Below are 13,804 nucleotides of genomic sequence, written 5' to 3' on the forward strand. Positions count from 1 at the left end.
GATGTTATGTGCTGAGTGGCTGAGTGTGCACGCTGGCATTCGCTAAGCTTTATTGTTCACAAGTAGTGAGGTGGGGACAAAACGGAGTAGGGATGGAGTTGTAATCAGGCATGGAGTGTGGCTTTTGTGATAGCTGATTGTCCCTCAGCATCTGTCAAGTCTCATCACTGTCTGCTTAGGGCAGTTCCTGTGCCATCACAGTGTTTCACATTCTTTTACTTCTATTAGAGGTTTTCATATTCATATGCTGATCACAAACTTATTTAAAATATGTGTCTTTTAAGCACATCTGTCACTCCCTATACAAAATTTAGTAATTATTATTATTATTATTATTATTATTATTATTATTATTAGTTACAGAGAAGGGACTGAACTTTACATACTTACCACTTCTACCTCACAACTTTTAAAAATGAGAAATGGGGTCAGTAGTCTACTATAGGGGACCCAACGGGAATCCTCATAGACAAGAATCTGGTTCTTGATCTCGCCAAACTCGCTATATTTGGTCATGACCACCCATTTGTAAGAAATAGGGGACTGGGGGGAACACTAACACTAAAATTGTACACCATGGTCCTCACCTTTGAACATTAGGCATGCTGTTCGCTTTGGCTTCCGCACACAACTTTACTACACTTATTTGGTTGGTGGCATAGATTCTGACTCCTGCTGCGTCCCCTATTTCTTACAAGTGGAAGTGGACGTTTGTCTATTGAGATTCTTGTTGGGTTCCTTAAAGTAGGCTAGCACCACATTCTGGGGGCCAAGATTGCCTGGTCATTTTCCCAGCATTTAATTGCTACATATTAAACCCCCCCTCCCATCTGTTGTTACCGTTATCTGCTGGATGCTTGCAGGCAGCTGCAAACATCCCGCACAGGAGGAGGGGTATCATCGTACACGTACATTTGCGCCAGCAGCAGCCACCCTCTAGATGTGATGTAGCTATTTTTTTACTGTGCAGTAACTGCGCCACTTTTCAGGCTCTGACACGTTACAAATGCTTCCATTTGGTTGCATGCATTATAATGTTGCTTGCTCCCTGCAGTTGGGAGGTCATTTTGTAGTTCAAGTGAAACAGCCCGGTTGCTGGATCGGTGGCGTACCTACCATAAGGCTGCAGGTGCTCACAGCCCGGGTGTAGCCATGGCAAGGGGTGCCACTGTGGTGCTCCCCCGCTGTTCTTCCACCTGGGACTTTTTTTTCATAATGCAGGCAACATTTGGAAAAATAGCAGCAGGCAGTGCATGGGACTGTACTACTTCCTGCACTAGATGCAGCACCCCTCCCTGTCCTGTGGGAAAAGTGTTTCCTTGCTCTCTACACACAGCCTGCAGTGAGTGAATGTGCAGGGTGAGTAGAGAGAATGATTGCTGTGCTGCAGCTGGACAGGGAGAGGTGGCAGGATGTGTTTCAGACGTTGCTTGTCATTAGTAGCCATGTTCACTGGCTGCTTTAAGGCTTCTTGCACACAGGGACATTACAGGCGCACGTTAGTGCAGCCTGTAACGCTCCCCCAACGCACAGCAATGTAACACAAGTGGGCTGTTCAAACTGCCCACGTTGCGTTACATTGTAACGCAGCAAAGTGCTGCATGCTGTGCGTTCTAAGCCGCGTTAGACTGTTTGCACATGCTCAGTCATGTTGGAGAGGAGGGGAGAGCGGCCAGGCACATGGCTAATTAATATTCACTGCACTCAGTGACGTGCAGTGTTTACTTCCTGGAGCGGCCGCTCTATGCGGCGACTGGCCGGGCGGGACCACGTGATGCCACATGCGTCCAAGAGTACGCATCACGTCATCACGGACGCCAGAGTGAGCTGCACAACGCGGCTCACTCCGACGTCCACACCAGAGAGCACCAGGCGTTGCGTTAGGGGCACGTTATGTGCCCTATAACGTCCCCTAAACGCAACGTCCTGGTGTGTAACTAGCCTTCTACCAGAGTGCCCTGGACTATTGATTATTTATCCTGACCAGAGTAATTAATCAATAATGCAGAGCAGTCTGCTGTTGCAGAAGCCATTGATACAGGTGCTGACAGCCGACTTCTGTAGTGAGCAGAAAAGCAAGCTCCAGGAAATTTATATAGGCTTGATTGCAGGTAATCTTAATCACCCTGTTTTCTTCCCCCGTGACCCTTTCCTCTTTTCAAATTTCAGTGGCTTCTTTTAAAGGATACCAGAGCCCAAAAACAGATGAGAAATGGGGGGAGCAGGCATGTATGGTGAGCGTTCCTGATGCTCACCGCCACCCCCAACCACCCCCCCCCCCGTTCTCCTTTCTGCCCCCTCTTGTAGCTGCAATTGCTCTGTGGCCCGACTTCTGGTCGGGAGCATTGCGGCTTTCTGGCCAGGTTGCACGCCTGCTACAGCATGCAATCACTGGCAGCACGTGTATCACAGCACAAAACTCTGCGCATGTGTGTGACATCACACGCATGCGCATAGCGCTCCTGGACGGGAGTTCCTTACTGCGGTACGTGTGCTGGCAGCGGTTGCGCAACATGTGCAACCCTGCCAAAAAGCCGCAATGCTACCCGACCTGGCCAACCAGAAGACGGGGCCATGGATCAATTACAGCTACAGGAGGGGGCAGAAAGGAGAGTGGTGGCAGAGCAGTGCTTTTCAGCGCTGCTGGATTTGGGCGCAGCCGGCGCCACCGTAGACTTTTATAGGAATTACATCTATAGTGCGCTCAGTGAGTAACGTCGGCGCCGCCAGAAGACAGAGCCGAAGTTGCTTTTAAAACGCAATCATTCGGCCTCCAGCAATCGCTGGAAGCCGAATTATATCATTCCCCCAATATCCAAGGCGGCCTGGAGGGGAAATAGTAATTAACACAGCCTGGACTTGTGCAGAAGCAGGATCAGCCATATACCGGCTGCATCCTGCGCCCAAGTCTACCGGCGCCAATTTCAAATGTATGCGAGTGGTGAGCATCATGATAGCTCACTCACCATACATGCCTGCTCTCCCCCTGTTTCTCATCTGTTTTTGGGCTCTGGTATCCTTAAACAGCATGTCCATGCCAAACAACACTGGTGAAGTCTACAGTTCTGATGAAAGTCCTTCCTGCAATTTCCTCTCTCCTTCCAGGCTCTCTGTCTTGTGCCTCTACCTCTTAATCCCCCACCCTCCTCCTATGCATCTTCTCTTTCATATGTCTTCCTTTTCTGACTTTCCTCAGAGGAGCTTGCAATCTAATCCTATTATAGTCGTATGTCCTACTATATTATTATTGTGTATTTATATAGCACTGACATATTCTGCAGCACTGTAGAAAGTACAAAGTTTCATAAGTTAGCTCCATCCACAGCCTTATGACTCCTTTGCTGCCAAAATTTGCAGCAACACACTCGGCGCCCCAACCAGTCAACCCTCCCATGAAAAAAATTGGTTGTTCTTTTTGGGGGGGAGGGGATGTGTGTCTGTAGATAATCAGCACCGGGTGTCCTATTCCCTAGGAACACCACTGCTTAGGATGTTAAGGTAAGTCCACTAATGTGTCACCAAGGGTCCTTTACCACAAGTGGCTAAACTGTACGCTCGGTGAGCAGTTGCCAGGCAGCAGCAAGTATTTGTGAGAGTCCATCAACTGCTCATGGAAAAGGACCCATAGACCACTTTTCCACGGGCAGTTGATAGGCAGTGAAATGCCTCTCAAACGCTCACAACTGCTCGCTGCTGCCTAGCAACTGCTTGCTGGGCACATAGTTCAACTGACCGTGGAAAAGAGACCTTACTGTGGTAAGCCATACCGCAGTCATATGTCCATCATAGTGTTTGGCTTATTTTGGGGGAAGCCAATTAATATCTTTATATTTTGGGGATGTGGGAGGAAAGTGGAATGTCCAGAGCAAACCCCATACAAACACTGAGAATTGTATATAATTTTTGCATTTCCACTCATCTAGTCTAAAACAATAAACACTTGTAAAATGCTTGCATAATCAGGTACACAAACTACCTTTCCCAGGTGTTTTTATAAAATCATTTATATATACAAAGCTGTAAGTTTACTATTCCTAAGTTGTAAACAGTTTATCACCCTTAAAACTTTAAGGGTGATAAACTGTTTACAACTTAGGAATAGTACATATAGTGGTTTGTGGTGCTATTTTGAGGATGGTTTAAAAAATGTAATGTTTTGTGTCCAGACTTGTAGTATTTGCGTCCAGGTTTGAGCAAATCATGCAAGCAAATCTGGTATATGAGGGATCAGGCCCACTTAAATATCAGCAGTACCAGCTTACTGGCCAAATACTGAATTGTTTGGTCACTAAGCTACCATATGACCTATTTTTAGAATGCATTATTTGACCATTGTTTAGAACTACAGCTTTACTCCTGTGCATGATTATTTGTGTACCTACAGATGGATTTTCCAGTTCGACGGAAAGGGAAACCAAACAAAGGAGGTGGCGGCAAAAGACAGAGCGGTAGTGGAAAACGTGGTCGAGGTGGCAGAAGAGGTGGTGGTAGACAAGGAGGTGGTGGTAGACAAGAAAGGCCCTCTTATGAACCTGGAGGAGGAGGAGGCGGCGGTAGCAGAAAGAGCTCTAGCAAAGCATGGGATGGTGGAGAAGACATTTGCTTCTCAAGCAAACCAGTGTTAACAAAGTAAGCAGTTTCCTTATTGTGCTCTTCCTGGTTGGAGTGATAATTATCAGGGTTTCCTTTAATTCTTGCCTGATAAAAATCCTTAGGTCTCAAACGTGAGTTCCAAGAAAGGCCCACCTTGCTGTGCTCTGATTTAAGTCATAGTGAGCAATGTTGGAAAATCTATTATTATTGCAAAAAATAAATAAAAAATGCTCTTTCTCCTCAACATTGGAATAAGGGTGGTCTGTGAAGTAGGGCAATATTAGATACCCCCTTTCTTTCAAGGTATTGACCCCAATGTTGAAGTCTGTGTGGCTCTTCGTGACAGGATAGTGTTAGCGAAACAGGTAAAAAGGGCACCTGATGCGCCCCTGGTTAGAAGGGCGAGAAGTGCCTGCTATTTATAGTCACAATTCACATGGGTAGTCCACATGCCCGCCATTTTATCGGGCACCTCAAAGGCGGGGGAGGTCAAGGGTTGGCTTTGGTAGAGGGAGGGTTGAGGGCTAAGCATTGGTAGATGGAAGGGGGGGGGTCTGTGTGAAATTTGGGTTAGATCATCGTAAAATAATAAAGACTACTGATATTAAGTAGCAGAATATCGTTAATTTTACTGATATTCAACTAGCCGCGATATCCAGCACCCTTTTTTCCAGGCACCTTTATTACAGGTACACAATGTTAGAGATAGTTACTTAGCATTACAGTTTATAAACTATGAAAAATAAAAAACCTACTGCTGGCTAATTTTAAGTTTTATCCTCTCCCCTCTTACACAACACTACAGGAAGGTGATACCTGATCTTTGTCACAGTTGTAAATGTCTCCTCAGCAGCCAGGATGGTGGCACCTATTGTGTGTCGGGTGTCCTGTGGTACTGCTGAATGCTTCCTAGACCTATTCTACAGCCAGGACTGCAAGAAGAGGCGCCAGAAATGGAAACATCCTTGTGGTCCTTACTGTGAGGTTAGGACAGAAATGCAGCTAGTGCGGCGATGATCAGGTGTTTAGCTAGAGGACTTTGATAATCTGGCAAGTCTCCTGCTGTAGCGAAATAACAGCTCTTAAAATTTAAGAGATATTTATGGCACTGGTAGAGTTTTCCTCCGAGACGATTCTGTATATTTAACTACATTTGATAATTGTACTTTTTTTTTTTTTTTTTAATTATTATTATTTTTTAATGGATTTCCACAGATACAGTTCACGGGTTCGTGGTGGCACTGTAGTGAAAACGCCCATGCAGACAATCCACATGACCACTGAAAACCAGGAACGTGTGAAAGCGTTGCTACGGGACCTCCAGGCTCCAGACCTAGATGCTGCTGCTGAGTGAGTAATGGGCTGTAGTGATATTTTTTCATTGTTTTTCTTTTTGTTTGTTTATATTTTTTTCAGTAAAATGTTTTATTAAACCAAAACAAGGAGCATTCACAGTATAATATCAAACAGGGCATGTTTAGTAGTTTGTTTGTTTGTTTGTTTTATTTAGTTTTACAGTTTAAAGGGGAACTTTAGCCCAGGATTGAATTTCATCCCAATCAGTAGCTGATACCCCGTTTCCCATGCGAAATCTTTACCTTTTCTCAAACGGATCATCAGGGTGCTCTGTATGGCTGATATTGTGGAGAAACCCCTCCCACAGTGTGATGTCCTGACAGTTTGCTGTCTGTGAACCTTGTTGCATTGTGGGAAATGACTGCTTTTTCCAACTGCCAAGCAAGCAGTATCTGCCTCTGTGCATAGAACACCAAGGCCCGGTTCACATTAGCGGTTGTGTGCCAAACGGACCGGATAACCTGACCGGATCCGGACCGGATCCGGATCGGAACCGTACGGTTCTGATCCGGATCCGATCCGGATCCGGTCAGGTTGCATCAGGTGGTCATCAGGATGCAATCCGGATCCGTTTGGCAAAAGTACCTAAAAAAACAAAAAAAAAGTTGGGGTCTGGGAGGTCAGCAGAAGGGGGACCTGTGGAATCAGGCCCTCTGCTGCTTAGCACTCACCTCCACCTGCGACATGCTGCCAACATCTCCGGATCCGGATCCAGCTGTGCTGCTCCACTCCAAAATGCTTCCCCATGTGTCCCCATCCAATATCGCCGCAATAATCCGCATAGGAAGTGGGGTAGAACATCCGGATTTCTCAGCCAGTGTGTTGTGCGGCCTCTGGTTCCCATTGGTGTGTATTGGCCGGATGGTGCAGTCCGGCTCCGCCCCGGATACGGCTGCCGGAGGAGCCGGAGGAAAAAATAGCGCATGTTGGAACGGAGGCCGGAGTCCGGATCCGGTCCGGCTCCGGTCCGGCTCCGGTTCTGCAGAACGGACCCATGTGAACGGACGCATAGGCTTTAATTGCTATGCCGTGCGTCCGTTCCGTCCGTTCTGCAGGCGGTGCGGCTCCGGCACGGCGATTCCGGAGGGCCACCGCAAGTGTGAACCGGGCCTTAGTAACGAACATTCCGTACAGATCACCTGGCAGAACTAAAGATTTCCTCACCAGTGATACATTTCAGAATGTAAATCAGGCAGAGGAAAGATCTTCCAATGGGCAAACAGTGACTAAATAATCTATAAATGAATATTGTAAACCATAAGCAATTTTATTAATCATGTTATTTTCACTACCGTTCCTCTTTAACATACAACAAAACCTTAAAGGACAACTGTAGCGAGAGGGATTTGGAGGCTGCTATATTTATTTCCATTTAAGCAATTCCAATTGCCTGGCTCTCCTGCTGATCCTCTGCCTCCTATACTTTTAGCCATAGAACCTGAACAAGCAGGCAGCAGATCAGGTTATTCTGACATTATTAACAGATCTGACAAGATTAGCTGCATGCTTGTTTCTGGTGTTATTCAGACACTACTGCAGCCAAATAGATAAACAGGGTTGCTAGGCAACTGGTATTATTTAAAAGGAAATATGTCAGTCTCCATAGTCGTCTTGCTACAGTTGTCCTTTAATCATAACCTGACAGGGAAAACCACGTAACTTGCACAGTGAAACACAACATTCTGATCTGGTTGCTCTGCACCTAACCTCCTCGCCACCTGCACCAACCCACACAACGCAGCCCAAGTTTAACCTACTGGGTTCACCTAAAGGTCTGTATTACCGGTAAGTCAGTAAAATCACTGCAATTGCAATTTTTCAAAACAAATCACGAACACTGCAATTTTGTTGCAATTTTAATGCAAGTTAATGGTATCCGGTTTTAAAAATTAAAATGGATCAAAAAGCGCTCTGCAGTGTGGCTCAGCCGAAAAGGAATAATGGGCACACAAAATATTGATACTTTGGGCACAATTTTGACATCAGCAGTTTAGACATTTATGGCCGTGTGAGCTACTGTAATTTGATGGAACAGAAAATGTACAGTTTTACACAAGCTAGACTGACAACTTTACATCATATCAAAATATCATATATTGCTGTTGTCTCATGAAAATAAAATATTTACGAAAATTTGAAAGGTGTACTCAATTTTGTGAGATACTGTATATCAATTTAATATAAGTCAGGTCCTTGGACATTATTAACCCAAATATTACACGCGGGGGTGTTTTTTTAATTTGGATTTTTTTTTTTTTTTTATTATTATATATTTTTTTTTTTAGTATACTTAAACAAGTAGCATTCACAGTATAACCAGATATCTGAAGTCATAGATATAGCAAGTAACTAGAGGGAAATACAATACATCGTACAAAGAGTAATAATCCTAACATACACAAATTATAACAGGAAGAGAAGAGAAACCTGTCAACTTTGCAAAGAAAATACCAACACTAATGTTAAGGCCCTTAATAAAATTGCTAATTATTATTGTCGATTTATAAAGTGCCAACATATTCTTTGGAACTGTACAGAGTTAGAAACAAAACATGGGGTACATAATACAGCCAATGGCATACACAAAATATAGACACTGGTACACAATATGGAAATGGTAGTAACTACAGTGACAAATGTAACATGGTAAACCAAATGTAAAGTGAATACCAAGACACAAACTGGTGAGAGAGCCTTCTGAGCTTAAAATCTAGAGGAATAGGGAGGAAACATACAGTATGTGTTAAGTGGCCATCCAGATGTTTTAATAACACTGCAGAAAGATATAAATGAAATGCCCATACACCGCTAATATAGAAATGAGAAAGGAACAAGTTTGATAAAGAAATAAGTATGAAGAGAAAACCGTAAAGAGAAAATAAGAGGATAAGAACAAAGATTAAACCAAAAAGGAACGCATGGTGAGTTTACTGGGATCTACACAATCTGTATAGCGAGTTACACAAATTGTGTAACTTGCTGTAAAGGAAGCCTAAAGTGAAATAAAGCCCCTGCAGTCATTCTGGTCCCTCACAGTCATTCCCTCCACTCCGATCAGCAGCTGTGCCCCTCCGAATGGTTCATGCGCGAACGCGTGCCTCCTGATCAACCTCCTGTCGACCGGGTGCATTCTGTGCTTGCACAGTTCATAAACTGTGCATGCACTGAACACTCCAGTCTACAGGAGTGCAATCAAGGAGGTGCATGGCCAAGGCCGTGCATGCGCAGTAACCCGCCACTGGCTCAGTTGGCCAGTTTTCAGAAGGGCCTTCTGCTAAATGGAGCAGAGTGGAATGATTGTGAGGGACCAGAAGGACTACAGGGGGCTGGAAGAAGCCGAAGGTAAGTTAAATTGGCTACTGTTATTTCACTTTAGGTACTCTTTGAACCTGCAACACCTGTTTCTTGTAAGGCAACATAAGTGAAGCATATATATAGAGAGATGTGCAGTTTGTGTGACAGTCTATGTAAATTGTGCATATCACATGAAACATGTAGTAATTAAAATACAGGATTTTATTTATTATATGTTTTTAACCACTTCAGCCTACAGTGTCAAATCGTATGCATCCGAGCAACGTTCACCTCCCATTCATTTGCCAATAACTTTATCGCTACTTATCACAATTAATTGATCTATATCTTGTTTTTTTCCGCCACTGATTAGGCTTTCTTTGGGTAGTACATTTTGCTAAGAATTATTTTTTTTCTAAACCCATTTTAACAGGAAAATTAAGAAAGAAATGGAAAAAAAATCATTATTTCTCAGTTTTTGGCCATTATAGTTTAAAATTAATACATGCTACCATAATTAAAACTCATGTATTGTATTTGTCCCAATTACTACACCGTTTAAATCATGTCCCTATCACAATTTATGGCGCCGATATTTTATTTAGAAATAAAGGTGCATTTTTTTTCAATTTGCGTCCATCACTATTTACAAGCTTATCATTTTAAAAAATATAATATACTCTCTTGACATGTATATTTAAAAAGTTCAGACCCTTAGGTAACTATGTTGTTGTAGTTTTTTTTAGTTGTAATTTTTTTTTTTTAAATGTATTTGGGTAATTTTTGGTGTGGGAGGGAAACAGATGATTTTACATATAAAAAAAATGTATGTGAGTGTAGTTTACTATTTGGCCACAGTGAAAAAAGTCCTGGAGCATACGCTCACGCTACCAGGAACTACAAGGAGGCTGTAGGAGGCCGTCTAGATAGACGTAAAGGAGTTATCAGGGGAAAAATTAATAAAATAAGTGCTACTTACCAGGGGCTTCCTCCAACCCCAAGCTCCCAGCATGTCCCTCGCCGTAGCTCTGCAGTCAGCCGTTCGCCACAGCTCCGTCCCGGTCCCCGGCAATGTCAGGGCGACCTCCAGGTCAGCCTGTATTGCGCCTGCGTGAGCAGCGCTGTCAATCACCGCCACGTGGGCCGGAGCAGACTGCGCAGATTTTCCCTGATGACTCCTTTAAGTGGTTAAAGTGGCTTAACAAAATAATTCACTAGGCATGGTAAACCCACAATAACACTCAAAGTTCCTGTGATAATTTACAGAGAGGTGGGCTCAGATGTAGAAGATGAATATGATTATACCAGCTCTGAGGATGAAGAAGATGATGATGCTGATGGCCATAAATCTGATGAAGACTCCGGATTTAATTTGTGGTCCCCTTCACAAACTGACGAGGCAGCCAGGAACCTGTCCCCAGAGTCACAAATGGGGATGTTACCAGAGTCAGCCATATCCCCTTTTGCTATTGGAAAACTTTCCCGGTAAGTTTCAAAATAAATGCATATGATCTTCACTGAAGTGCACTCACTGTGTTGACTGTCACAGAGCATTGAGTGGCTCATAGTTATGCTGCATAGCTGACTCTGGATTTGGTACAGTATAATCTCATTGTAGTAAACTCGGGCCTGGAAAAGTGATTTACTGTATCAGTTTATTATATGAGAAATTGGCCCAGTACATTCTCTGCTGCAAAGGACCAACTCTGTTGGAGGTACAGTATTGGAGGTACAGTTCAAGCACTTGCACAATTGGTGGACTACAAGGTTAAGTATAACGTAGGGCTGCATAGCCAAGCTGAACATATTACTGGTACAGTATCCAGGGCTCCTTTAAAAATTGCAGCCACCCGCTTCCTGTGAGTACCTCCATGGGCAGGACTGTTAGCATGTTAGCATCTGCTTTGCAGCACCAGCCTGAAGAGAGCACTGACATATGATGCATGCACCACCCACTTTTTAGTATTTCCAGAGTCAGTCGCGTAGGGGCCAAAAAACATGTTTACAATAACAAAAGTTATATCCAGATTTACGATCCCAGGCGTTACTCCCATAGACTTGTAATTGAGATTGGCCAGGACCTGGAGGGGTAGTTTACTATACCCGAGTTAGATGAGAGCTGAAAAATTTAGCCCACTAATAGTAGTCAATCGTAAACAAATCCAGTGCATGTCATCCTTAGTGAATCAGGGTCTTAGTAGAAGTGTATTACAGTAGTATACAGTGGTTTATTTAATTAATTTATTGTATTTATTAAGCACCAACATATTACGCAGTGCTGTTTGCAAGTGGTAGTGGTTTGCAAAATTATTCGGCCCCCTTGAAGTTTTCCACATTTTGTCATAATACTGCCACAAACATGAATCAATTTTATTGGAATTCCATGTGAAAGACCAATACAAAGTGGTGTACATGTGAGAAGTGGTACGGAAATCATACATGATTCCAAACATATATATATATATATTTTTTTTTTTTTTTTACAAATAAATAACTGCAAAGTGGGGTGTAGGTACTTATTCTTCCCCCTTTGGTCTAAATGCAGTCAGTTGCCCATAGACATTGCCTGATGAGTGCTAATGACTAAATAGAGTGCACCTGCGTGTAATCTAATGTCACTACAAATACAGCTGCTCTGTGACGGCCTCAGAGGTTGTCTAAGAATATTGGGAGCAACAACACCAATAGTTTGCCACAAGCTGTGTGGGGGACACAGCAAACATGTGGAAGAAGGTGCTCTGGTCAGATGAGACCAAAATGGAACACATCACTCTGAACACACCATCCCTACTGTCAAATATGGTGGTGGCAGCATCATGCTCTGGGGGTGCTTCTCTTCAGCAGGGACAGGAAAACTGGTCAGAGTTGATGGGAGGATGGACGGAGCCAAAGACATGGCAATCTTGGAAGAAAACCTCTTGGAGACTGCAAAAGACTTGAGACTGGGGCGGAGGTACACCTTCCAGCAGGACAACGACCCTAAACCTAAAGCCAGGGCAACAATGGAATGGTTTAAAAAAAACAAAACATCCATGTGTTAGAATGGCCTAGTCAAAGTCCAGATCTAAATCCAATCGAGAATCTGTGGAAAGATCTGAAAACTGATGTTCACAAACGCTGTCCATCTAATCTGACTGAGTTGGAGCTGTTTTGCAAAGAAGAATGGGCAAGGATTTCAGTCTCCAGATGTGCAAAGCTGGTAGAGACATACCCTAAAAGACTGGCAGCTGTAATTGCAGCAAAAGGTGGTTCTACAAAGTATTGACTCAGGGGGCTGAATAATTAAGCACACCCCACTTTGCTTTTTTTTTTTTTTTTATGTTTGGAATCATGTATGATTTTCGTTCCACTTCTCACTTGTACACCACTTTGTATTGGTCTTTCACGTGGAATTCCAATAAAATTGATTCATGTTTGTGGCAGTAATGTGACAAAATGTGGAAAACTTCAAGGGGGCCAAGTACTTTTGCAAACCACTGTACATCTTCTTTTAATACAGAATTGCACAGCCATTTGTGCAGTATGTTGAGAACTGCGTTTCCTAGCGCTCATGTAACAGGCGGGGTGAAATTCCCACAGCACCTCACACTCAGCTGAGGTTGCTTTTTCCAGTTCAGCATGCAGAAAGCAATTAAAGGTTATAATAAGCTGTAGTCTGGCATGGATTCCTGCAGCGCAAGAGTAAGCGGAAAGAAAACGGTCACCTCACAGATTTTTCACAGAGGGTAAAGTCAAGCTTGTGCCTGACGTCCATATGCAGCGACAGCCTGTAAAACTGCATAAGAAGACAACCACCCGATCCATCTTGATTTAAAAAGGCAAATGTATTGACATACTGTATAATAGGTATTTAGGATACTCCCTTTTACTGTAATGTTTCAGCATCAGAAACACTTCCTTTATCTGTATATTGTTATGTAGCCCCACGCTGCCAGTGATTCTTAGCCTAGGCTGTTTAGCTATGCAGAATTCTCCTACCAGGGCAGTCTGGGAAACCAGGCATTCTGGTCACTGGCTTTGGAATTGTCAGAAACAAACATTTCACAGAGCTGCACCTGACAGGACTAAACATGTCCCCACCCGTGATAAAGTTCAGAAACAAATTCGGGGTGAGAAAAGATTTTACAATGGGAAAACACTGACTAATAAATGTATATTGCGCAAAAGGTGGATCAGCGCAACACCAGGCCACCTCCGAATGGCCTCCATCAGAGATGCGCTGAGCCCCCCCAGGAACTACAAACGCACCTTGAACCCAAACAGAAGCTCTGCATATACACCAAAAGCATGGCTGTTAAGTGGGAGCAGCTGACCAAAAATGAATTACATTAGTACATAGCAAGGAAATGAGCAGCGCTACTTAAAAATAGACTAGTGCCTACCTGCAAAAGAGTGCAAGCCCCACTTGTGGGGTCGAATACACACCGAGCATACACATGACCTGTCTACCACTAGAGGAGGATGTTGGTTTCCTGTAACAGCTTGCATGCAACCTATTTAGTACTCGTCCCTCCCACTGCGAAGAAGTCAATCCTCCATGGGAGGGGCCTAACACTAACTA

At 43.7% G+C, this 13,804-nt stretch overlaps 1 protein-coding gene across 4 annotated transcripts in view; it reads left to right on the plus strand.

Moving 5' to 3' along the window:
- The window catches only part of DHX57 (DExH-box helicase 57), an 80,550-nt gene that overhangs the window by 11,474 nt on the left and 55,272 nt on the right, over positions 1 to 13,804 (plus strand). For 3 of the 4 annotated variants that reach the window (XM_068232193.1, XM_068232195.1, XM_068232191.1), the window contains exons 2-4: positions 4,385 to 4,629; positions 5,809 to 5,943; positions 10,510 to 10,728. In XM_068232193.1, the coding sequence (XP_068088294.1) occupies positions 4,385 to 4,629; positions 5,809 to 5,943; positions 10,510 to 10,728 (599 nt within the window). Of the gene's footprint in view, positions 1 to 2; positions 71 to 4,384; positions 4,630 to 5,808; positions 5,944 to 10,509; positions 10,729 to 13,804 lie in introns of those variants that run through there. The other variant, XM_068232192.1, reaches the window with a different exon arrangement.

This window comes from Hyperolius riggenbachi, chromosome 4 (genome assembly GCF_040937935.1).
Source record: "Hyperolius riggenbachi isolate aHypRig1 chromosome 4, aHypRig1.pri, whole genome shotgun sequence".
Lineage (NCBI taxonomy): Eukaryota > Metazoa > Chordata > Amphibia > Anura > Hyperoliidae > Hyperolius > Hyperolius riggenbachi.